The following is a 26,133-nucleotide window of genomic DNA, read 5'->3' on the forward strand; positions in this document are numbered from 1 at the left end:
AGATACACTGACTCATTACAGAGAAGTATATATGATAGGCTTAGATACACTGACTCATTACAGAGAAGTATATATGATAGGCTTATATACACTGACTCATCAGAGAGGTACACGTAATAGGCTTAGATACACTGGCTCATTACAGAGAAGTATATATGATAGGCTTAGATACACTGACTCATTACAGAGAAGTATATATGATAGGCTTAGATACACTGACTCATTACAGAGAAGTATATATGATAGGCTTAGATACACTGGCTCATCAGAGAGGTACACGTAATAGGCTTAGATATACTGGCTCATTACAGAGAAGTATATATGATAGGCTTAGATACACTGACTCATCAGAGAGAGGTACATGTGATAGGCTTAGATACACTGGCTTATTACAGAGAAGTATATCTGATTGGCTTAGATACACTAGCTCATCAGAGAGGTACACGTAATAGGCTTAGATACACTGACTCATTACAGAGAAGTATATATGATAGGCTTAGATACACTGACTCATTACAGAGAAGTATATATGATAGGCTTAGATACACTGACTCATTACAGAGAAGTATATATGATAGGCTTAGATACACTGGCTCATCAGAGAGAGGTACACGTAATAGGCTTACTCACGTGACGCGCCTGCTTCGCCCACTTTATGAATGAAGCAGGCGGAGCATGCGCGACATGTGAGTAAGTGACGTTACGCCGCCCCCCGCTCTGCCTGTTACTGGAGCTTCATTGTAAGGTAATAAAGATGCGGTGATTTAAAGTTCAAGGACCCGCAGGCATAGCGCCTGACCGCCCGCATAGCAACGAATCGCCCGATTATTCGATAACTGGATTCGTTGACAGCGAATCCTGTTATCGAATATTATCAATAACGTCGATTAATTGTTGCAGCCCTAATCCCTGTACTGTGACATCACTGTGTTTATTATCCCTGTACTGTGACATCACCGCGTGCGTTATCCCTGTACTGGGACATGGCCGCGTGCGTTATCCCTGTACTGGGACATGGCCGCGTGCGTTATCCCTGTACTGGGACATGGCCGCGTGCATTATCCCTGTACTGGGACATGGCCGCGTGCGTTATCCCTGTACTGGGACATGGCTGCGTGCGTTATCCCTGTACTGGGACATGGCTGCGTGCGTTATCCCTGTACTGGGACATGGCCGCGTGCGTTATCCCTGTACTGGGACATGGCTGCGTGCGTTATCCCTGTACTGGGACATGGCCGCGTGCGTTATCCCTGTACTGGGACATGGCCGCGTGCGTTATCCCTGTGCATTCAGGAGACCAAAACAATCAAGTTCTTTTCACGTTCTGATCTTGCTGCTGAAGGCGGTCATGGTGGAATGGTCCCTCTGTTACACCCGTGGATGGGTTGGGTGTCATGATGGATTTGTCAGGCTGAGATAATCCTGCGGCCATCCTGACACGTCGCCCCTTCCCACTCCCTCAGGTCTGCACAGAACAGGCAGAAGAATGGTCCTGAAAGTGAGCATGTAACCAGATCACACCGGTGTGAAGGTGCGGAACCAGGAACCATCTAATTATCACCAGACTGCTGCAGGTGACACTCCCAGTAGCTGCACACATCATGTATATGGCGCAATCACTGATTCTGATCAATAGATAATCATGCATCAGGAGACATGCACTGTCCCTTTAACAGTCCAAGCCTACAGATCCATCATCTGAACTGCAAATTTGCAAAGGGACGGGACTGGGTGCTGCAAAGCCACAACAGAGCAAACCTGGATCCATTAACAGCAAACGTATCCTGGAAACGCACACAGATGATATTGCACATCGTCATTTTCATGAGAATTCTTCCTGCCGTTACGAAATGAGTCTAACTAAGGGTTTACAAAGGGCCACATTCACAATTAGCAGCCAATTGTTTCTGCACATATACCTGTGTATTGCATGAGCGCCCTCTAGTGGAAGCAGTTTGTCTTCTCTACCCTTTTTAAGGGGTTGTCCAGGATTTTTATAGCAGTGCTTTATCCTCACTAACCACACTGCATGGTACTGAGGATAGCGGCCGTTCTTGGTTACTGCAGCGCGCCTCCCATTTAAGTGATGAAAAGGTAAAAGAAGCATCAGCACTCCAGCTTCTGTGAAACTACAACTCCCAGCATGCACGCTTGCTTGGCTGTTCTTGTAACTCCCATGGAAGTGAAAGGAGGATTCTGGGAGTTGTAGTTTCAGAGTTTGCTGGTCCCTGATTTTGGACCAAAAATATATGTGATGGGTTAATACCATGCATGCCGATCAAATATACATGTTAAAGGAGTTATCTAAAATTTAAAGGGGTTCTCCGGAAATACTGCGTTTTTACCAAGGGCCCACAGCCTGCCTTCGTAAATAGAAGATTAATACCTGCTGTTCCGGTCCTCCGTGCTGCCTCCGCTGTGCCCATGTTCCGGTCCCTGGCCTGTTTTCTATGGGCATGGTTACATGCTCCGCTGCAGCCAATGACTGGCTTTAGTGGTGATGTGGCCACAAGCAGCACTTCACCTCTGATGCCAGTCAAGAAGACAAGGCAAGTAAACAGAGACCGCCGGGGTGGACCGGAGCTTCTTATATTTTAATTTTTTTGCCAAACTCAGACAAGACCATTAAAGGGCACCTGTCGGCAGGATGAGCCTTGTTTAAGGGTTGATCCTGCTGATTACTGATTAAAATGATACCTGTCTTGTGAAAATCGGTTGCAGTGTCCCCGAGAATACAAGACTTTTATTTTTTATGCAAATAAGGGCTTCGGTGCACTGAGGGGCGGGGCCTTTCCTGTGCTGGTCACACCCCTCAGTGCACTGGGGGGGCAGGGCCTTTCCTGTGCTGGTCACACCCCTCGGTGCACTGAGGGGCGGGGCCTTTCCTGTGCTGGTCACACCCCTCGGTGCACTGAGGGGCTGGCCTTTCCTGTGCTGGTCACACCCCTCGGTGCACTGGGGGGGGGGCCTTTCCTGTGCTGGTCACACCCCTTGGTGCACTGGGGGGCCAGGACCTTTCCTGTGCTGGTCACACCCCTCGGTGCACTGGGGGGGGGGGGGGGCAGGACCTTTCCTGTGCTGGTCACACCCCTCGTTGCACTGTGGGGTCAGGGCCTTTCCTGTGCTGGTCACACCCCTCGGTGCACTGGGGAAGGGGGTCAGGGCCTTTCCTGTGCTGGTCACACCCCTCGGTGCACTGGTGGGGGGCAGGGCCTTTCCTGCGGCGGTCACACCCCTCGTTGCGCTGAGGGGCAGGGCCTCTCCTGCGGCGGTCACACCCCTCGGTGCACTGGGGGGGCAGGGCCTTTCCTGCGGCGGTCACACCCCTCGGTGCACTTTTGCTAAAAAAATTTAAATAATTTTTTTCCTCGGTTACGCCGCACCCAATTTTCACAAGACAGAACGTTTTAAATCAAAAGGATCAACGCTACCAGACAGTGGTTTATTAGGGTCGATCCTGCAGACAGGTCCTGGAGGGCCCCTTTAATTCCACTTCGCTCCCTAGAAATGATCACAAGACTGGAATTTCATGCCAGATTTTTATACCTTTATTATATATATTAAAATTCACTGATATCCCTCGTTGCACTGTGGAGTCAGGGCCTTTCCTGTGCTGGTCACACCCCTCGTTGCACTGTGGGGTCAGGGCCTTTCCTGTGCTGTCACACCCCTCGTTGCACTGTGGGGTCAGGGCCTTTCCTGTGCTGTCACACCCCTCATTGCACTGGGGGGTCAGGGCCTTTCCTGTGCTGGTCACACCCCTCGGTGCACTGGGGGGCCAGGACCTTTCCTGTGCTGGTCACACCCCTCGGTGCACTGGGGAAGGGGGTCAGGACCTTTCCTGTGCTGGTCACACCCCTCGGTGCACTGGGGAAGGGGGTCAGGGCCTTACCTGTGCTGGTCACACCCCTCGGTGCACTGAGGGGGCAGGGCCTTTCCTGTGCTGGTCACACTCCTCGGTGCACTGGGGGGGGGGGGGGTCAGGGCCTTTCCTGTGCTGGTCACACCCCTCGGTGCACTGGGGAAGGGGGTCAGGGCCTTTCCTGTGCTGGTCACACCCCTCGGTGCACTGGTGGGGGGCAGGGCCTTTCCTGCGGCGGTTACACCCCTCGTTGCGCTGAGGGGCAGGGCCTCTCCTGCGGCGGTCACACCCCTCGGTGCACTGGGGGGGCAGGGCCTTTCCTGCGGCGGTCACACCCCTCGGTGCACTTTTGCTAAAAAAATTTAAATAATTTTTTTCCTCGGTTACGCCGCACCCAATTTTCACAAGACAGAACGTTTTAAATCAAAAGGATCAACGCTACCAGACAGTGGTTTATTAGGGTCGATCCTGCAGACAGGTCCTGGAGGGCCCCTTTAATTCCACTTCGCTCCCTAGAAATGATCACAAGACTGGAATTTCATGCCAGATTTTTATACCTTTATTATATATATTAAAATTCACTGATATCCCTCGTTGCACTGTGGAGTCAGGGCCTTTCCTGTGCTGGTCACACCCCTCGTTGCACTGTGGGGTCAGGGCCTTTCCTGTGCTGTCACACCCCTCGTTGCACTGTGGGGTCAGGGCCTTTCCTGTGCTGTCACACCCCTCGGTGCACTGGGGGGCCAGGACCTTTCCTGTGCTGGTCACACCCCTCGGTGCACTGGGGAAGGGGGTCAGGACCTTTCCTGTGCTGGTCACACCCCTCGGTGCACTGGGGAAGGGGGTCAGGGCCTTACCTGTGCTGGTCACACCCCTCGGTGCACTGAGGGGGCAGGGCCTTTCCTGTGCTGGTCACACTCCTCGGTGCACTGGGGGGGGGGGGGGGTCAGGGCCTTTCCTGTGCTGGTCACACCCCTCGGTGCACTGGGGAAGGGGGTCAGGGCCTTTCCTGTGCTGGTCACACCCCTCGGTGCACTGGTGGGGGGCAGGGCCTTTCCTGCGGCGGTTACACCCCTCGTTGCGCTGAGGGGCAGGGCCTCTCCTGCGGCGGTCACACCCCTCGGTGCACTGGGGGGGCAGGGCCTTTCCTGCGGCGGTCACACCCCTCGGTGCACTTTTGCTAAAAAAATTTAAATAATTTTTTTCCTCGGTTACGCCGCACCCAATTTTCACAAGACAGAACGTTTTAAATCAAAAGGATCAACGCTACCAGACAGTGGTTTATTAGGGTCGATCCTGCAGACAGGTCCTGGAGGGCCCCTTTAATTCCACTTCGCTCCCTAGAAATGATCACAAGACTGGAATTTCATGCCAGATTTTTATACCTTTATTATATATATTAAAATTCACTGATATCCTCATCTTTATTGAATTTCTATTACAAAAATCAGTGCAAACGCCATAAATGCTGAAATCTTCTACAACTATTCCCAAAAAAAGAAAGAAAAAAATATAATAAATTCAGAAATATATAAAGAATATCAAGCAATAAATCACCCTGGTTAGTATAATACAACGTGCAAACCTCTGACAATCACGCAATAAATACTTGTTTGTGATAGAAGTGATCCTTCCAGCAACCCACAGTAGATCTTATAATAAAATAAAAAAATCTTTATATGGGGGTGGGGAGATTACCAGGCATTCCTTCCTTCAAGAAATAGCGCCTCTTGTGGCCGTGCCTGGTATTGCAGCCCATTCAAGTGAATGCCACAATACTAGATACAACTCATTGAAATGAGCGGCGCTATAAATCAACCCCTTTAATTCCTATAGAGGGAGGGGAAATAGTTGGCACCACTGAAAAATACTCAAAGCAAAATTTGATGAAGAATTAGAATTTTAGGCCGGCCATACACATCAGAAAGCTGGCGCCCCCCTCCCTTCCTCAGCCGAGCATGCATGTCTTCTCATTAAGGGCTTGTTCACACAAACGTATTTGTTCCGTTTCCGTATTGCGGACCGCATACACGGACACCGTCCGTGTCAATTCCGGATTACGGATGCAGAACCCATTCACTTCAATGGGTCCGCAAATCCGGAGGTACGGAACGCTACGGAAGCACTTCCATGGGGTTCCGTTCCGTACTTTCATTCCGCAAAAAGATCTTTTTGCGGAACGGAAGGAGGCGGACCCAGTCAAGTTGAATGGGTCTGGATCCGTCCCAGAGCCTGCACAAACGTTCTCCGTGCATTGGGGTTAGGGGTGCCCAGTGCACGGAACGGAACACATACGTTCGTGTGAACAAGCCTTAAAGGGAAAGGTTATGAGCGGCTGCCAGAATCCTCTGGCAGCAAATTATCTCCCTTGCTGACAATACGATTGGGCATGCTGCAGTTCAGCAGCCCAATCCTTCTTTCCCCTGAAATCTGCCATCAGGGGGAGCATTGGAACACCCCACGCTCAAATACCATATTACAGTATTCTATGTTACTGGGGATGTGCCCCTCCCCCCCCCCCCCCCAATAGATACGCAATCGTTAATTCATTGCAATGGCCACTGCGTAGTGCTTTATTTCCCCTGTGGTGGCGCAGGACACCATGAAATCTTCTTATACTTAGGGGGGCTCATGCACACGACAGTATGTATTTTGTGGTCGGCAAAACACAGATCCGCAAAAAGATACGGATGACGTCCGTGTTACATCTGTTGTAGCAATGCCTATCCTTGTCTGCAAAACTGACAAGAATAGGACATATCCTATCTTTTTTTGCGGAACAGCCATGTGGACATACGAAAACAGAATGCACACGGAGTCATTTCCGTTTTTTTTGCGGACCCATTGAAGTGAATGAAAAAAATTTCCCCTTGTAAGAATATTGCTTGTGAGGCAAAAGAAGAACAAAGTATACAAAAATTACAAAAAGAGGCTTCCACATAACCTGTGTGTAAATATATTTCCTTGTATCGGTAGAAAAAGCGAAACATTGTCTGTATAATGAATCCGGAGGAGCGGCCGCGTCACCCGCGTATAGAAGACATCCTCCAGATTTCTATCGGCTGATCAGTTCTGTTGTAGGTCGTACGATGGCCTGGGTTCATGAGGGGCTTTGGAGCTTTTCTTTTTAATTCTGGGAAAACTAAGAAGAGGGGAAAAAAAAGGACAAGTTTATGCAACAAGAAGTATGTGACCCCCACATATATTACATATAGGCAGTATACAATCAAATTCTCAGGTTTTAAAAAGTGGAGCATTGTCATTAGTTTATCTATATGGCTCTATTCACACAGGGCACATACACTGATTTTCCGCCAAGAAATGGCAAGCATAACATCCGCAGCGTACACAGTAGCAGCATTTTGCGAAATGTCACCCTTGCACTTCAGGGAACATAAAATAAAATTTGCTGCACGTCAAGTTACGCTGCAGATTTCCACTGTGGATTTTTTGCAAAGAACAGAGTGAAATTCACAGCACAGTCAATGAAAACTTCACATGTAACAGGCAGATTTTGCAGCAGAAATATTAAGGTGGCAATGAGAGGATCTGTCAGCTCTCCTGTGTGGTATAATATAGAGGATCTGTCAGCTCTCCTGTGCGGTGTAGTATAGAGGATCTGTCAGCTCTCCTGTGCGGTGTAGTATAGAGGATCTGTCAGCTCTCCTGTGTGGTGTAGTATAGAGGATCTGTCAGCTCTCCTGTGTGGTATAATATAGAGGATCTGTCAGCTCTCCTGTGTGGTATAATATAGAGGATCTGTCAGCTCTCCTGTGTGGTGTAGTATAGAGGATCTGTCAGCTCTCCTGTGCGGTGTAGTATAGAGGATCTGTCAGCTCTCCTGTGTGGTGTAGTATAGAGGATCTGTCAGCTCTCCTGTGTGGTGTAGTATAGAGGATCTGTCAGCATTGCTGTGTGGTGTAGTATAGAGGATCTGTCAGCTCTCCTGTGTGGTATAATATAGAGGATCTGTCAGCTCTCCTGTGCGGTGTAGTATAGAGGATCTGTCAGCTCTCCTGTGCGGTGTAGTATAGAGGATCTGTCAGCTCTCCTGTGCAGTGTAGTATAGAGGATCTGTCAGCTCTCCTGTGCGGTGTAGTATAGAGGATCTGTCAGCTCTCCTGTGTGGTGTACTATAGAGGATCTGTCAGCTCTCCTGTGTGGTGTAGTATAGAGGATCTGTCGGCTCTCCTGTGTGGTGTAGTATAGAGGATCTGTCGGCTCTCCTGTGCGGTGTAGTATAGAGGATCTGTCAGCTCTCCTGTGTGGTGTAGTATAGAGGATCTGTCAGCTCTCCTGTGTGGTGTAGTATAGAGGATCTGTCGGCTCTCCTGTGTGGTGCAGTATAGAGGATCTGTCGGCTCTCCTGTGCAGTGTAGTATACAGGATCTGTCAGCTCTCCTGTGCGGTGTAAGAGGATCTGTCAGCTCCAACATGTCCATTTCTGTATGCCATCCCTCAATAATTTCTACTGGAAATGCCAAAATAATTTGAGAACTGGACGTTACAGTGGTGTCCCAAAACATTCTGATAACATTAGCACAGGTTCTGAGCTTTATCTAGAATACAATCATGGAAAAACCTAGTCTCTCCATATTTCAGCATAAAACAATATAAAACACAATGTCCCACGAACACTATACTCACTAGGGTGGGTTCTGGGGTCAGCCACTGGAACAGACAGCTTCATGGATATGAGCCTGGTTTAGGGTATGATCCACCAGCTCCAGGAAATGGAGCAGATGGCCCCCACTGACCTGGAGGCACAGCACCCCATGGTACAGATGATGCAGCTCCAGGATTTGGAAATGGACTGGAGGCTGGGTATGGCATATTTGGGTTTGATGGATACTGGCCACTCTGAGATCCCCATGGATTAGAATCCCAAGGCCCGCCCTGGCCAGCACCTGCAGGACCTGACTGACCATAAGGAGCAGGATAAGATCCACCTGGTGAGGGGCCTTGACCTGGTGCACTTGGATATGGTTGACTTGATGCCCCAGAAGGGTTGGAATAGGGTCCTGGCATTCCAGCAGGCCCAGAAGGATACTGAGCTGAAGGATATTGCCCAGGTGCATTAGGATAGGGCCCAGTTGGAGCTCCTTGTGGCCCAGTGGGCGCTCCTGGGTAGGGTCCAGAAGAGTATGGGGCATTTGGTGCATTTGGTTGTTGTCCTGCAGGGCCTCCTGGATAGGGTCCAGTAGGTCCTGCAGGTTGTGGGGCATTTGGTGCAGAAGGCTGTTGACCAGGTGCAGCCCCTGGATAAGGCCCAGCAGGACCTGAAGGTGCACTTGGTGCTCCAGGCTGAGGTCCAGATGGATATGGGTGTGTTGGGGCTCCAGCTGCATATGGTTGGGATGGTGCTCCAGGCTGAGGTCCAGCTGCATATGGTTGGGATGGTGCTCCAGGGTAAGATCCAGCTGCATATGGTTGGGATGGTGCTCCAGGCTGAGATCCAGCTGCATATGGTTGGGATGGTGCTCCAGGCTGAGATCCAGCTGCATATGGTTGGGATGGTGCTCCAGGCTGAGATCCAGCTGCATATGGTTGGGATGGTGCTCCAGGCTGAGGTCCAGCTGGATATGGTTGGGATGGTGCTCCAGGCTGAGGTCCAGCTGGATATGGGTGTGTTGGAGCTTGTGGCTGAGGTCCGGATGGATATGGGTGTGTTGGAGCTCCAGATGGATATGGGTGTGTTGGAGCTTGTGGCTGAGGTCCGGATGGATATGGTTGAGATGGTGCTCCAGATCCACCACTAGAATATGGTCCTCCTGCTTGGCCTTGTCCATATGCTGTGAAACCAGGGGCAGAAGGAGCACTTGGATTTGTGCCCCAAGGGTTTGATCCAGACCAGCCACCTGGTTGCTGACCATCTTTTGGGTTGCTTACATTCTTTGACTTGGCAGGAGTAGTATCTGCTAAGGCATCCGCCAGCTATAGGAAGAAGATGCAAACATTACATGAGGAGAACACCAAACACGGAAGCTATCGGCAGTCACAAATCCTAGACCTCCCACCAATTTTAATGGAATTGCTTTTAAAATGGGGCCTACATTTTTCTTAATTTTTTTGTGTTTCTGGGGGTCAGAACACCTAAAGATTGCTAATGTCTAGACACAATTGTGCAGCCAAGAAAGATGGTAGCTTCCTCACTAAGGAGTCAGGACCCTTTTAGGATCTGTATTGGTGGCTTTGTTAGGGGCCTCCATTGCAGATTCTAGAATAGAGCGGCATGCTGGAATGAACATCTGGAGGAACAATTGTTGGTCCCCTCTTCACCAATTAGCCAAAAAGCGAGTAGATGCTCATTTGTCAGATAACTAGATCATATAGGAGAGCGTATAAATGACTGCTTGTGACCAGCTTCTCCCTGTGTAAATAGGCAACGTGCCGCCGACCCAATGTAAAGTGTGTGGCAGTAAGGATCGTTCATCACTTCTGCACTTCCCATCGGCCCATGTAAAGGCCCTATAAAAAAATAAAAACTCAGAATTTTTTTATAGGACATGTTCTAGTTTTTTTGTGGAACAAACATGCGGACACGGAATGCATATGGAGTCTTTTCCGTTTTTTTTTTTTTTTCCAAGCCCCATTGAAATGAATAGTTCCACATACGGACCTGTAAAAAAAACGTAACGGAAGAAAAATACCTTCATATGCATGAGCCCTAAGGCCGAGTTCACACGAACGTGTGTGACCCGTGCCCGTGCTGCGGACCCATTCACTTTAATGGGTCCGCGATCCACCCGTTCCGCAAAAAGATAGGACATGTTCTATCTTTTTGCGGAACGGAAGTACGGGACGCAACCCCACGGAAGCACTCCGTAGTGCTTCCGAGGGGTCCCGTTCCCTGCGGCTGTTCCGCAATTCCGGATTTGCGGACCCATTGAAGTGAATGGGTCCGCATCCGTGATGCGGAATGCACACGGAACTGTGGCCGTGTATTGTGGCCCGCAATACGGCCACGGATCACACACGTTCGTGCGAACTTAGCCTAAGAAGGGACAGGAATAAATGCCGATGCCGTCAGTTTTTAATATTTGCTACAAAATTAAACATCTCTTACCGAAAAATCGTCGGTTCCAGACATTGTCCTAAAGAAGAAGAAATAAGTGATTACAATGTTAATTTTGTCATTTTACTTTGTATATAGAATTAAAAAAAAAAGTAAATGCAACAAATCATAAAAAAAAAAAAAATATACAAAAACCCCCCCAAAACATTAACATAAAATGGGACTATGACAGGGCCGTTCCTGCTGGTAGCAACCCTTCAATGGCAGGGGAGCTGCTGTATACAATATAGCATGAAAGGAGATCCATGGCTTCCATCACTTACAAGGACACCCCTGAGATCTGCTGTGTTGCCTGTAGCACCCAGGAGGTGATCCCGAGTAGTAGAATCCAGGAGCAGATAAGCTAAAAGTCCTAAAAAGCTAAAGAAACCCCCTAAAAAGCTGTTTTCTGGGACTACCGTCAGGATAGGCTATTGGCCCAACATCCCCACCGATCAGCTTTTTTGGGCAGCCGCTGGACACTATATAAACGTTCACTTGCAGTACCCCGGCATGGCCACTACACGGCGGATGGAGCCTTCTGCACTCTATAGTTTCTGGCAGCTGATTGGTGGAGGTGTCGGGTGTCAGACCCCCCCCGTGCGATCTGATATTGATGACCTAACGAGGATAGATCATCAATATCCAAGTCCTGGAAAAGCACTTTGAAAAAACAAACAAACACACACTCTGGGCAGAACTGGTACACTCTAAACTCTACCCAGTGCAGGACCTAATGGTTGGAACATGCTATTCTGTTGGATCCCTGTGTCATGCTCCACCCCCTTAGCCCCTGCCCTGGGCATAACACACTGTTTTACATGGAGTGTCCCTTGAAGAATTTATTGCGCCTACAGACAATAGATGCAGCAAATCACCAATTCCACAAAACTTCAAAAAGTTTCCAGACAGACTTTGAGACAGTCTGATACCACCTGCAGTGACCCGCACGCGGCCATGTTTTGCAGTCCGCAAAACACGGATCCCGCCTGAGTGCATGCCACCATTTATTTGTAAACTTTTGAAGAAATGTGCTATCCTTGTCTGCAAAACGGACATGAATAGGGCATGTTTTATATATAATTTTTTATTTTTTTTTGCGGGGCCTCGAAACGCATGTGCAGATACAGACAGCACACGGGTGTGCCGTTCACTTCCTCTGCGGCCCCGTTGAAACGAATGGGTCCACACCCAATCCGCAAAAAAAAAAAGAAAAGTGCATCGGGTGCAGACTGAAACTACGGCCTTGTGCCCTTTAGTTTCTAGCCCTAGAAAGTGCCCGCTTCCAGCAGACATTGCAGTCCTTTGAGTCATTGTTGACAAGTTTGGGTGGAGTTGTGTAAAAATGACAAATATCCAAAGGTCTGTGCGAGTGATCTAATGGCGTCAGTGAAACACGTGGTCATGTCACCAAGCACATGAAAGCAGCTTTTCTTTGGCGTAACTTGAGGCTCCTGGACCCCAATGCAAAATCTTGGGTGCCAGAGAGACCTTTGGGTCCCATGCCATAATACATTGGACCCCTATTGGTTGGTTAAATGGACTCTTAATGTTCATGGTCCCCCTACCCATCCAGTCGGGGGCGGCTCAATCTGTCCAGCACTGGCATGGTCACACAGTAGGGACTCCCAATATTACCGAATTGGCTGGTCAGGGTCAATTAACATGGTAGTTCCCAAACTAAGCCGTGGCCCTTTTAAAGGGCGTCTGTCAACACATTTGTACTTATGACTAGAGATGAGCAAATTTCTAAAGGCATTCCGTTACAGAATTGCATTATGGTCCCTGGTAACGCAATCCATAACGCAATTCAGCTTATACCAGTAAACGAAGCGTGAATGAATTTCATAAGCGGAAATTCGCTCATCTCTATCCTATGACACTGGCTGACCTGTTACATGTGCGCTCGGCAGCTGAAGGCATCCGTGTTGGTCCCATGTTCATATGTGTCCGCACTGCTGAGAAAACTGATGTTTTAATATATGCAAATGAGCCTCTAGGAGCAACGGGGGCGCTGCCGTTACACCTAGAGGCTCTGCTCTCTTTACAACTGCCACGCCCCCTGCACTTTGATTGACAGGGGCAGGTGTGATGAGGTTTACACTGCCTGGTCCTATGATCCTAATGTACATTTATAGAAGCGGGAGCCATCCAGTAAGGCCTCTTTCACATGTACATGTTGACATCCGTGACAAGGCGGTCACTGGTTCACACAGCGAAGGATCCGTGTTTGTCTGGGTGTCCGTTTTTTGCCCTTCGTGTGTTATCTGTATAAACCACGGACGCATCCGTGTTGTGTCCGTGTGTTTTATACGCCGCGGTTTTCACAAGCCCATAGACTATAAAGGTGCGGGAGGGACCCATAATCACGGACAAACATAGGGCACGCTTCCGCGGTATGGCCATGGAGCCACTGTTTGTGGAAAACTACTGATGCGACATTAAAGTCGGTGGATACGCGTGCTACCCGTGATGTGTGAAGGAGGTCTACTCCATTTTCAAGGCTGCTGAGAACTCAGTCACCACTAAGGCTGTGTATGGGCCCACATTTTCCCTTTTTCTTAGCGCCCCCTGGTGTTTGTCCCTGTAGTCCACCTTCTCCTGCATCCAGTGGTGGACTGACATGCTCAGTAGCTTCCTTGCTCCCCTCCCCGTAGTGCTCCGATTATGAAGCGGCCGAGACACCTTTCTTTCATTCGTCCCCCAATTCTAACTTCGTAGTAATATACAGCGGAGATTATGGGGGCAGCACATGCCCCATGTATCTCTGGAGCTATATGTTAGGGACCATCTTCCTGCAAGGGTTGAGCTGATTGCTATCCATTCTGGGAGACGCAGCTGCTGCCCCCTCAGCGAAAGTCCTCCAGATAGGAGAGTAAAAAAACTGCTGTAAATTATTGGGATAACCCCTTTAAGGAACTGCTTTTCATGCAATTTTCTACTATATTAGTGCAAGAGACCCAGCATTAGATTCAGCTCGCTATCCCGATTCGGATATGCAGGGCGGACACTCATTTATAAGGCAGGACAAAGTTCAGGCGCAGTTACGCTCATAGGGCTTTTCCGACCTGGAGGGGTGGGGGTTTACGTTATTTTCAGGTATATGCATATTTAAGAGAACATACAGACCAACAGGTTCAACCAGACCTGCCTGCTCCGAATCTGGGCCGTCACTGTGCTCCTTAACCCCTTCCACCCCAGTAATACAGCAAGATGGACAATACGTCAGCTAAGCGGGCGCAGTTATCGCACTCCTGTTATTGGGTTAGATCCGCACCGCAATATTGAACCCAATGCATCCGTAGCGTAAAGCAAAGGTTTCCAACCAGTCGGTGCAAAACTACAACTCCCAGCATCTGACTGAGGGACAGTGGGCCCGAGCTCTACTCGGCTATCTCCAGAAATACCATAGAAACTCCAGGCATTTCAGGGGAGCAGCAGGGGGTACGGGGCCCCTGTTGTCATGGCGGGGGAGGGGGGGTTCCCAGCGGTAGGGCCCGCACCTATCTGATATGCCCTAAGGCAGGGATGCCCACCCTGTGACCCTCCAGCTGTTGTAAAACTACAACTACCACCATGCCCTGCTGTAGGCTGTCTGAGCATACTGGGAGTTGTAGTTTGGGCGTCCCTGACCTAAGGGATAACTTTTACCTACCGAGATACCCCTTTAAGTGTGTGTGGGGGAGGGGGGGTTGTAAAGAGTTGTAAAGAGAGAGTTAGGACCCCGATTAATAAAATAAAATAAAAATCAGCATCTCTGGCTGATACCAGGGAACAACAGATGGATAGACTTTGCGAAAATCACAATGAGATTTGCAATGCAAATCTGAAAGGTCTCCTACATAACTCTATATTTTTGGAAAAAACAACTAATATATATATATATATATATATATATATATATATATATATATATATATATATATATATGTGTATATTCAAGTCTTTCCCTATACGTGTCCTCCGTTTAGGATCCGTTCCTGGCTTTAAAAACCCTGAACGTGGAAACCCAGCTTCAAGCAAATCACAGCAGATGGCTTTATGTAAATTGTCTTTACTGTCCCTTTTAAGAAAGAATTCCCCCCCCCCCCATAAAGAAATCAGTTGTTGGATTTTGGGAAAACCCTATAAATGTACGTGTGTGCCCCTCCAAGCCTGTATGAAGGATTCAGATACAATATCACTGCTACTATGTAGACAGCAGCCCCCACAGTGAGACACAGATACATTGTAACCCATGTAACAAGCGTAAAGAATACCTCTAGGACACGCAGGGTCTCCCGGGGTCTGCAGTGGAGTCTGAGCGGAGAGAGAAAGTTGTGTGGGTCCTCCCAGGAAGAGGAAGCCTGCTCTCATCACCCAGCCCAGGTTCAAAGGCCAAAAATGTGAGTCACACCCAACAGCCTGTAGTGGAGGGGAAGGCTCAGGATCCTCTGACAGCACTGCAGTCAATGCCGCTCTGCCTTTATGGCCAAAAGTTATTGGGGGTCCCCGATTCCCCCTGCGCTGCCGAAGGCACACTGGCGTTTTGGCTTTCCGTTTGTGAGATCCGTTCAGGGCTCTCACAAGCATCCAAAACGGATCAGTTTTGCCCTAATGCATTCTGAATGGTAAAGGATCAGAATGCATCAGTTTGCCTCCGTTCACTCTCTATTCCGCTCTGGAGGCCGCCTGACGAAGCGGAGCCAAACGTTTTCTATGACACAATCTTACACAACAGAAAACGGATCCGTCCTCCGTTGACTTTCAGTGGTGTTCATGACGGATCCGTCTTGTCTATGTTAAAGGTAATACAAACGGATCCGTTCTGAACGGATGCAGACGGTTGTATTATCTGAACGGATCCGTCTATGCAGATCCATGACAGATCCGCACCAAACGCGAGTGTGAAAGTAGCCTAATTTATGACGAGGCGTGCGTCTGGTGGAAAAACGAGTTATTTTTCACCAACATTTCCAGGGGTAAATGTTAGTAAATTGGTCGTGGTCCGGCCTCTGTCACACTCCCGACCCCCCTAAGTGGGAAGCGAGGTGTAAATACGCCCATGTGACAATATATTGTCACACAGGTGTTTAAAAAGTCGCAAAAAAGGGGTCTTGCATCGTTTTTTAAACAGAAAACTGGCGTAAAAATGTTAGTGAGCCATCCTTATTCTCAGGAAATGGCATCATTGGGGGTCATTTACAAACAGCGATACGCTTATTTCTGGGGCCATTTTTACAACTTTTTAAATGCCAGTGTCGCAACGTTTTGTCGCAAATGCGTTTTTGCGCAACGTTTTGTCGCAAATGCGTTTTTGCGCCACGTTCAAGGGAGTGGCGGAGGCAGGGACATGGACCCTGACAGGTTCACCAACATTCACCAGTGGAAACAGGTGGAAACGTTGGTGATAAACGACTCCAGTCAAGGACCGGAATAGTTTTAAGTCCTGAACGCGGATGAGGCGTCTCCTCCAGCAGCACAAAGGGGAAACAGAGACTGGCGTAAAAAGTCGGTCTTTGTAAATGACCCCCATTATTTTTTTTATGTCGGCATTTAACTCTTTAACATCCAGAGTTTCGGAATAACTGACACTTTTGTACATGCGGTGGCTCAGAGGCCCTAACCTTTTTTTTTCTTCCCTAAATTGCAGCATTTTGTAACCCATAGGTTAAAGCTGTAACGTAGTAAGACGCTGTTTGCTTGAGGAGCATCGAAAACCTTTGCGCTTTTTTCAAAAGCTTGTTATTGTACATACGGTTTTTGCAAGTACAAGGTGGTTTTATCTGCGAGACCACCCAATGGCACGGTTTTCGCACTCACAGTCAGCAGCACCTGGATCAAATGGCAGCGGATACATAAACCAGGCCCACACGTGTATGACGGGTGTATTAGGTGTCCGTATTTCGGTGAGTATCCCACCACGACCAGGAGTTTATGGACCCGCGATCTATGAGTTTCGGTCAGTTAAAGCCCTTGGTCGAGGCAGATCACACATCCAGAGTCTATAATGCACTCAGGTTGACTTGGCCTCAGTGTACAGACAGACACGCAGTGGATTTTCCGCAGTAGAATTTTTGCTGCGTTTCGGTTGCAGATTTTGCAGCGGATTTCCCGGGAATCTGCAGCACACAGTGACATTCTGGGGATTTAAAATCCACACGAGAGGTCAGTGGGCCCTGCGAATATCTTACACGTCGTGTGGATTTGTTTAAATCTCATCCACTTTTCTGCTACTGTAAAATGCTGCAGATTTTCCACACACAATTCCGCCGTGGGAAAATCGCCATTGTTTACAACAGGTATGTTCATACCGGAAGGGAGTAGTCCCATCTTAGGGCTCATGCACACAAATGTATTTTCTTTCCTTGTCCGTTCCGTTTTTTTTTTTTTTTGTGGACCGTATGCGGAAACCATTCATTTCAATGTGTCCGCAAAAAAAACCCACGGAAGTTACTCCGTGTGCATTCCATTTCCGTATGTCCGTTCTGCAAAAAAATAGAACGTGTCCTATTATTGTCCGCATTACGGACAAGGATAGTACTGTTCTATTAGGGGCCAGCTGTTCCATTCCGCAAAATACGGAGTGTACACGGACGTCATCCGTATTTTTTGCCGATCTGTTTTTTTTTTTTTTGCAGACTGCAAAATACATACGGTCGTGTGCATGAGCCCTTAAACATTTATGACTGGTTCCACTTCTGGGACCTATCTCTGAAAGGGGACCCCCAGTGCCCCTCTAATGTGGATGTGGTGCCTCAGGGGCGTAACTATAATTCATAGGGCCCCAAAGCAAAATATGGGGCCCCCAAGAGCTGATGTGAGAAAATTAATATAGCAGCAAAGATTGCAATTTTATATATAATAGCACCACATACCAGAAAACCGTCATTATAGCAGAAAGCCACCATATTGTTATTCCCCACAAAAAGGGACAATGTTCTTGCACCTGATTGGGTCTCAACCTTAGGGCCCCATAGCGAGTGCCATGGCTTTAGTTATGCCCGTGTGTGGCTGCCGGAGGTGAGAACTACAGGGAAAAACGCTGACTAGACTGTAATTCCCATTCGCTATTTTCTTAAGGCCGCCTGCAGACGACTGGCGGTGAACGCACCTAAGATCCACAAGAATTTCAATGCAGATTTATGTGCGTTTCTGCATCATATCCGCGACAAAACCCACAACTTCTTATTGCGTTTTTTGGTGCGGATTAGAGACGTTTTTGCTGCAGTTCACCAAAGGGTGTAATCTGCTCCTCAAACTGCAGACATAGGCCTATTGCACACGACCGTACGGCTTTTTCAGTGTTTTGCGGTCCGTTTTTCACAGATCCGTTGTTCCGTTTTTTGTTTCCATTGTTGTTCCGTTTTTCCGTATGGCATATACAGTATACAGTAATTACATAGATAAAATTGGGCTGGGCATAACATTTTCAATAGATGGTTCCGCAAAAAATGGAACGGAAACGGAAGACATACGGATGCATTTCCGTATGTGTTCCGTTTTTTTGCGGACCCGTTGACTTGAATGGAGCCACGGAACGTGATTTGCGGGCAATAATAGGACATGTTCTATCTTTAAACGGAACGGAAAAACAGAAATACGGAAACGGAATGCATACGGAGTACATTCCGTTTTTTTTGCGGAACCATTGAAATGAATGGTTCCGTATACGGAACACAAAAAACGGCCAGTAAACGGGGGGAAAAAACGGTCGTGTGCAGGAGGCCATAGTTGACATGCTGCAGATTTGGAAGTCTACATAGAAAGAATATGCAAAGTGTACATGATATTTGCGTACTCTCATACACTTTGCTAGTACTGTACTACTCTGTGGGTTTTCTGCACGGGAGTCCACGCGAAAATAAACCGTACATATTTTGCAACGCGTGCAGATGGCCTAATCGTTCTGATCGCCGCTGGCCGTCACATCCAGACAGGAGAAGGCTGAGATGGGAATACGACTTTCATTTCCTTTTTATGGATTTTGGTGTTTGTTTTGCTATTTTCTATGCATTTTCTTTATGACTTTTACACAATGTATCACCCCAGATGTTGTGAACTTTAGATGTGTTTTGAGCCTCATTCACATGTCAGTGTTTCACGGACGTGTATTGTACGTGTTCTCCACGGACAGCACATGTCCCCATTCATTTTATGGAGCATTCACACGACCGTGTTGGTTTTGCAGTCCGCAAATCACAAATCCGTGTGTTCCGTATGTCTTCAGTTATCTTTCCGTTCCGTAAGTCCGTATAATACGGACGTGGTGCTTCCGTGTGTCATCCGTTTTTCACGGTCCGCAAAAAACTGAAATGGGACTGAAATGGGGTTTCCTAGAATGTTTTCAGTCCAGGGGTCCGCAAAAAACGGATGACATACGGATGCATTTCCGTGTGCTATCTGTTTTTTACGGACCCATTGACTTTCTATGGGGCCACGGACCGCAATTTGCGGCCAAGTATAGGACATGTTCTAAAATAAAAGGAACGGACAGCGCTCCGTGGCCGTATTGCGGACCGCATTTGTGGATCCGCAATACACGGGCACCATTCAGTGTGCATTACGGATGCGGACCCATTCACTTCAATGGGTCCGCAAATCTGGAGATGCGGAATGGAACCCTACGGAGTGCTTCCGTGGGGTTTCGTCCCGTACTTCCGTTCTGCAAAAAGATAGAACATGTCCTATCTTTTTGCAGGATGGCGGACCCATTAAAGTGAATAGGTCCGGGATCCGCTGCGGCTGCCCCACAGTGGATGTTCGTGCACGACCGTATGGCTTTTTCTGTGTTTTGTGGTCCGTTGTTCCGGCTTTTTTTGTTTCCGTTTTAACGTATGGCATATACAGTAATTACATAGAAAAAATTGGGCTGGGCATAACATTTTCAATAGATGGTTCCGCAAAAATGGAACGGATGCATTTCCGTATGTGTTCTGTTTTTTTTGTAGACTCATTGACTTGAATGGAGCCACGGAACGTGATTTGCGGGCAATAATAGGACATGTTCTTTCTTTCAACGGAACGGAAATACAGAAACGGAATGCATACGGAGTACATTCCGTTTTTTTTTTGTGGAACCATTGAAATGAATGGTACCGTATACGGACCATGTATGGAACGCAAAAAACAGCCCATAAACGGGGGGAAAAAAAACGGTCGTGTGAAAGAGGCCTAAGGGAGAGTCTAGTACGCCCCAATGTTCTAGTCTGATAACTTGGCCACGACTTGCTCTCTCGCTGTAACGCGTCTTTCTCACTTTCCATAGTCTGCATAGTTTCATCATCTTTTTCCTTCCTTATGGTAAAGTTCCGCACATGAAATACTCCGCTAGACACAAGCGCACGCTCTGCGGTCTTCATGGTCAGGACCGGTTTTTCCTGTCCTGTGTAGTGCTCGTCACCAGTTGTTTCAACAAACAACACAGCAAATTTGGCTCGTTCCGGATAGACATCAAGTAATAGCCGACGACAGCCTGAAAAATCAAATCCAACATAGCGGATCCAAATTTCAACTTTTTAGATGAACCTACAGAATAGGTGATAAATGTCTGATCACCGGGACCCCCGTCGGCTGTCCTGTCCCACCTCACTGCGGTCATGCAAAGTCTGAATGGAGCGCCAGTTTGAGCATGCCCCCCCCCCAATGGAGATAGGCAAATATGGCGCTCATAGACCTTGAATAGGCGCATGCAGGGTGGCCGCTCTGTGGAGATCGTGGGGCGACAGGGTCATGGTAGAATTTTTGTATGATCCCTATACAACATCCAACCATGTTATCTGCAATGCTCCAAATCTTAAAGTCCAATCTAGGGGTAAAGGAATGAGAAGCAGGACTCATGGGGGAATTTGAGTCTTCCTGTTTTATTAGGAAACATTTGGGTGTGTCCCTTACAACCGAAAAATACAAATGAGCCAATAGGAGCGATGTATAGATCCTCACAGTATGCATCTGGACACAGTTAGGCCTCTTTCACACGGGCGTTGCAGGAAAAGGTGCGTTGCGGGAACATGCGCGATTTTTGTAATGCGTTTTGCACCCTCGTGAGAAAAATCGCGCATGTTTGGTACCCAAACCCGAACTTCGCCGCATCCCCCTGCTGCACGGATCAAAATATCCGGTGGCGGCGCAGCCAATAGCAGGCCGCGGACGGGAACAAGCCTCCCTTGCGTCACCCATGATGGTAGGGAGGCTTGTTTCCGTCGCAGCCTGCTATTGTCTGTCGGATGTTTTGATCCGCGCGACGGGGAGATGCAGCAGCGGGCATCAGGAGCGACACGGGCCAGGGTAGGTATTAACTGTATGCAGTGCCCGGGCATTTTGGGGGGCATTATAGCGGTTGGATAACCCCTTAAACCCCCTCAGATGCCATCGTCAAAGGTCACCACGATATCTGGGAACGTAAAAACCCGAGGCGTGGGCTCCCCCTGGCGGAGATTGGGGAAGCAAGATGGTGAATGTGCCTCCGTTCTCCTTAATGATCCAAGGCTACCGCACATAAGTTCCTGTGGAGCCCCTGCCTGTGGCAGGTCTCCATAGGAACATAATGTAATCCTCCTAGACTCCAATGCTAGTGCATGCGAGTCTATGAGAATAGCAATCCGATGATTGCTTGTGAACTATAAAAAAAAGTGTCAAATAAAATATATATATAATTTTAAAATATGTAAGAATTCAAATCACCCCCATTCCCCAAAGTCAAAATACATAAACAATAAAAATAAAAAAAAACATCATGTAACCCATGCGGCAATGGCAAAAAAAAAGTCAAATTTGATTTGATGCTTTTTGGTCGCTTCACCTCCCGCAAAAAAGGTTATAAAAAGTGATGAAAAAGTCATACACACGCCAAAATGGTATAAATGAAAATTACAGGTCCCCCTGCAAAACAAATGAGCTCTCACACAGCTCCGTACACATAACTACACAAAAGTTATAGGGGTTAGAATATGGTGATGAAAAGAAAAAAACTATTTTATTTTCAAGGTTTTTATTTTTTTTCAATATTAAAACATAATAAAAACTATACAAATGTGGTATCGTTGTAATCGTACTGCCCCATGGAATTAAAGTAACAGGTCAGTTTTACTCGTAGGGAACGCCATAAAAACAAAAACCATAAAAATGCTTTTTTTTTTTCCAATTACACACTATTTGGAATTTTTTTCCAGCTCCCCACTACATCATATGCAATACTTAATGGTGCCATTAGAAAGTGCAACTTGTCCCGCAAAAAATGTAAGCAGAAAAACAAATAAAAAAATTATGGCCCCGGAAAGACAGAGAGCGAAATGAAAAAGGAGGGGTGGGGGGGGGGGGGGGGGGGGGGGGGGTTTTCCTTGGATTCAGATAATGAAGACCTTTCTTTAGGGTAAGTCATCAATATCTGATCATGGGGGTCCGACTCCCCTCATCCCCACCAATCAGTGGTTTGAAGAGGTGGTGAGCGCTGCGGCATCTTTCTCGGTCACATGACCTATGTGCAGCTCAGTCTCAGCTGCAATACCAAGCACATCCACTGTACAGTGTAGGGCGCTGTGCCTGGTATTCTGTGAGGAGGCTTCAGCACTGATCGGCGGGGAGTCGGGCATCCCGAGGATAGGTCATCAATAATTTACTTCTGGAAAACCCCTTTAAATTTTCAGAGGTCAGTTACTTGCCTCTGTAATAACATACTCTGTCCACCAGGGGGTGTTATACTGTGAACCCACCCAATATACCGGTATACTGTAGGTGAAAGTGAACATTTCTTCCCAAAAAAATGTCCTAATTGATAGTAAATAAATATTTCATCATCCTCTCACTTGTAGATTATAATCGCCGCTGACCGCGCTCACCCCCGATATAATGCCCCCCCATCAGCCGCGTTTTTCCCGGTGATCTGATACGGTGAAGGCACCCATATCACCGCTGCCTGGAACCGTATGGCTGCACCTTCCTGCTCTCACCGATGGGACTGTCAGAAAGCCTAATTACTCCAGCCTGCCCGGCGGAGAGAGGAAACATGGCTGCATGTCCAAAGGTCACGGCTTCACAGGAAGGAAATGGTCACCGCACTACTTGATCCATAGAGATTGTAGCGGCAGCGAGGCAGGAAGCCGATAATCTAATCTATCATCGTAATGGAGGCACTTCATAAATAAGTAATCATGGCGGCCATTCATCTTCCTGTAAAACAATTGGAATGGGGGGGGGGGGAGTAAATATTCCTCAAATGTAAAATTCACGTAGAACAGACCGCAGGCTGCGCCGTACATGAATCCTGACAACAAAATCCCACAAATCCGGCATCTGATAGTCCAGAATTTGAAGGCACGTTCATGTGTACGGATTATTTTGTAATACATGGTCATGCCTTTTTGAGGTCTGGGTAAGGACGCATGCGCACAACCGTTGCTTGTTTTGCAATCCGCAAAAAACGGATACCGGCCGGATTTTGCGGTACGGAACATCCGGCCCATAACAGAACAGTCCTATCCTTGTCCGTAATGCGGACAAGAATAGGACATGTTCTATATTTTTCCGGACAGAGTGTTGCGCGCATCTTTTGTGGCCCCATTGAAGTGAATGGGTCCGCATCTGACCCGCACTACATGCGGATCGGATGCAGACAAAAAATGCGTTTGTGTGCATGAGGCCTAATAAAGGGATCCCCCTCTATAAGACTAACCTTCTAGGACAGGACATTTAGGAGTTATACAATTTAATAACCCTATAAGGGAGTTATTGGGGGGGTCCCTGTTTAGGACTCTCATCACTTGCAGTGGTTATGAAGGGCCGCTCTCTCGCTCTGGAGGACCTGTCCTGTCCTGTATTACACAGATGTGAATGGTCCCTGTGTAATTCTTCATTTCTCCTGTGGTGGCGCTGTAGGGAAATTGAGCGCTTACTGCCAGGTTTCCCCACAGATCACAGTTGATCGCTAGAGATCCCAACAGGGGGACGTTTTATGATCAACTTATTGTGAAGGTGCCCTTCAAACAAATAGGGATTGTACAAAGCTGAGGACCTGAAGTTATCCTCTATCCACAGGACCGGGGATAACCATTAGATGGGTGGGGGTCCTAGCGCTGGGACCTCCAACGATCATGAGAACAGGGACCCGGTTTGAACTGAGCAGCCAGTCGAGCGTGTGCCCTGTCACTCCATTCATTTCTATCTCCAGGACTCCCATAGATATGAATGGAAGAGCAGGGCGCATGCTAGAGAGGCTGCGCTGTTTAAAACGGGGGGCTCCACGGGGTACGGAATCCCCATTTTTATGATGAGTGGTGGTCCCATTGGTAGGACTCCTACCGATCTAATAGTTATATCCCCTATCCTGTGTGTAGGGGAAAGCTTCACACAAACGGAATACCCCTTTAAGTAATTAATTGATCACATTTTTAGGGGTTTGCAGGGGCTGGGCCATATTTTCCATTGATATGGCTATACGAGGCCTAGTTTTATGCCAAAGAAATTGCTGCTGTTTGAAAGCACATTAATTACTTTGTAATTTATATACCGGTAAATTTTTCGCTTTGCAAATAGAAAAAAATAATTTTGACATTTTTTACATTATTGTTTACACTGTCCATATTTCAAACCTGTTATACTAGTTGTTCAGGTTATTTCAGATGTGTGGATACCTATTAAATGTAGTGTTTTTTAGCTTTTTACGTAATGTACGCTCAATAAAATGTATTTAATGTTAAATAATGGCGTAATTTTTTTTTTGCTTTTTTTCTTTAAATGTTTTTTAGCATTTAAAAAAAAAATTCCTATTAAAGGGGTTATCCGAGACAAAAAAATGCCCCCCATATGCCAGACCCCTCATACTAATTCTACTGGTTCCCCGCGCCGCTCCTGATCCCTGCACCGCCGCTGCTGCTTCTCCCCGTGCGCGGATGAAAACATCCTGTGTCCGGGAGGAGCAGCCAATGGCAGACAGGGACGGGAACAAGCCTCTCTAGGCTTGTCCCTGCCTGCCATTGGCTGCTCCTCCCCCTCCCCTGACATTGGATGTTTACATCCGCACACGGGGAGAAGCAGCTGCGGCGGTGCGGGGAGCCAGGAGTGGAGCGGGGAGCCAGGAGTGGAGCTGGGAGCCAGGAGTGGAGCAGGGAGCCAGGAGTGGAGCGGGGAGCCAGGAGTGGAGCTGGGAGCCAGGAGTGGAGCTGGGAGCCAGGAGTGGAGCTGGGAGCCAGGAGTGGAGCTGGGAGCCAGGAGTGGAGCGGGGAGCCAGGAGTGGAGCGGGGAGCCAGGAGTGGAGCGGGGAGCCAGGAGTGGAGCTGGGAGCCAGGAGTGGAGCTGGGAGCCAGGAGTGGAGCTGGGAGCCAGGAGTGGAGCGGGGAGCCAGGAGTGGAGCGGGGAGCCAGGTAAGTAGATTCAATGTGAGGGGCCCGGCATATGGGGCATTTTTTAGTCTCGGATAACCCCTTTAATGGGATTTAAAAAAAAAATATTATTTAAATAAAATATAAAAACAAATTTACGGTAAATAAAAAAAGGCAAAAAAAAAAAGCCATTATTTAACATAAAATACATTTTATTGAGCGTTTTTTTGTCTCTGATAAGTCCTTTAAGTAATTACCATTTTACTAAATAATTGTATTCTTATAGTGTATTTACATATTCCTGTACGCTAAAACATTGTGCTCTGTGTTTCTTTTGCGCAGGTTGGGGTTAGGGCAACACTAGCAGGGGGCGGACTGAGCATAGACCCTACAGGGAAACTTCCCGGTGGGCCGATGCCCAGGTGGAAAATGGAGCAGGAGCGTGGCAGCTGGTGCTTGGCACCACAGAGGGGCAGTTTCTGGGGAGGTATTTTGTGCTTCTGGGGCAAAATTTTATCATGCACTGTGGTTTTTGGCGGTATAAAGTGCGGCAATATGGCACCGCTGACCTCGCCTATCTGTGTCGGCCCTGCCTTCTGTCAGTTTTGACCCGACCACAAAATGGGGTCACTTTTAGTTGTTTTTTCAGGGCCACTTTAAGTTCCCAGTCCGCTCCTGAACACTAGTGCGCCCTAACAGCGGGATTACTGAACCTACAGACCTGGGGTCCTTTCTAGGTCCTCACAGCTGGCTGCAGAGGTCTCACCCAGCCTCCGATCAGATCACTGGGACCCAATCAGAGGGGGAAATCCGCTTTGATCATGCTGTGGTCACAGCTGGGATTGGAGCGACCTCTGATCCCAGCTGTAGAACTGGAGTGCTTAGTTACAGTCCATCCATAGCCCGGGAGGGCTCACAGAAGC

The 26,133-nt window shown here is 47.9% G+C and overlaps 2 protein-coding genes across 6 annotated transcripts in view; one reads left to right on the forward strand and one right to left on the reverse strand.

Annotated features, from left to right (window-relative positions):
- Positions 1-26,133, forward strand: part of WDHD1 (WD repeat and HMG-box DNA binding protein 1) — a 153,218-nt gene that overhangs the window by 12,754 nt on the left and 114,331 nt on the right. The window lies entirely within an intron of this gene.
- The window catches only part of SOCS4 (suppressor of cytokine signaling 4), a 49,761-nt gene continuing 30,286 nt past the window's right edge, over positions 6,659-26,133 (reverse strand). Inside the window, exons 2-5 of one of the 4 annotated variants that reach the window (XM_040411527.1) lie at positions 10,929-10,956; positions 9,481-9,796; positions 8,510-9,207; positions 6,659-7,004 (exon numbers count right to left, since the gene is read on the reverse strand). In XM_040411527.1, coding sequence (XP_040267461.1) covers positions 8,549-9,207; positions 9,481-9,796; positions 10,929-10,956 — 1,003 coding nt within the window. In that variant the 3' untranslated portion in view covers positions 6,659-7,004; positions 8,510-8,548. Of the gene's footprint in view, positions 7,005-8,509; positions 9,797-10,928; positions 10,957-15,175; positions 15,285-22,732; positions 22,960-26,133 lie in introns of those variants that run through there. The other 3 variants (XM_040411526.1, XM_040411525.1, XM_040411518.1) reach the window with 3 other exon arrangements.

Source organism: Bufo bufo, chromosome 11 (genome assembly GCF_905171765.1).
Source record: "Bufo bufo chromosome 11, aBufBuf1.1, whole genome shotgun sequence".
Taxonomy (NCBI): Eukaryota; Metazoa; Chordata; class Amphibia; order Anura; family Bufonidae; genus Bufo; species Bufo bufo.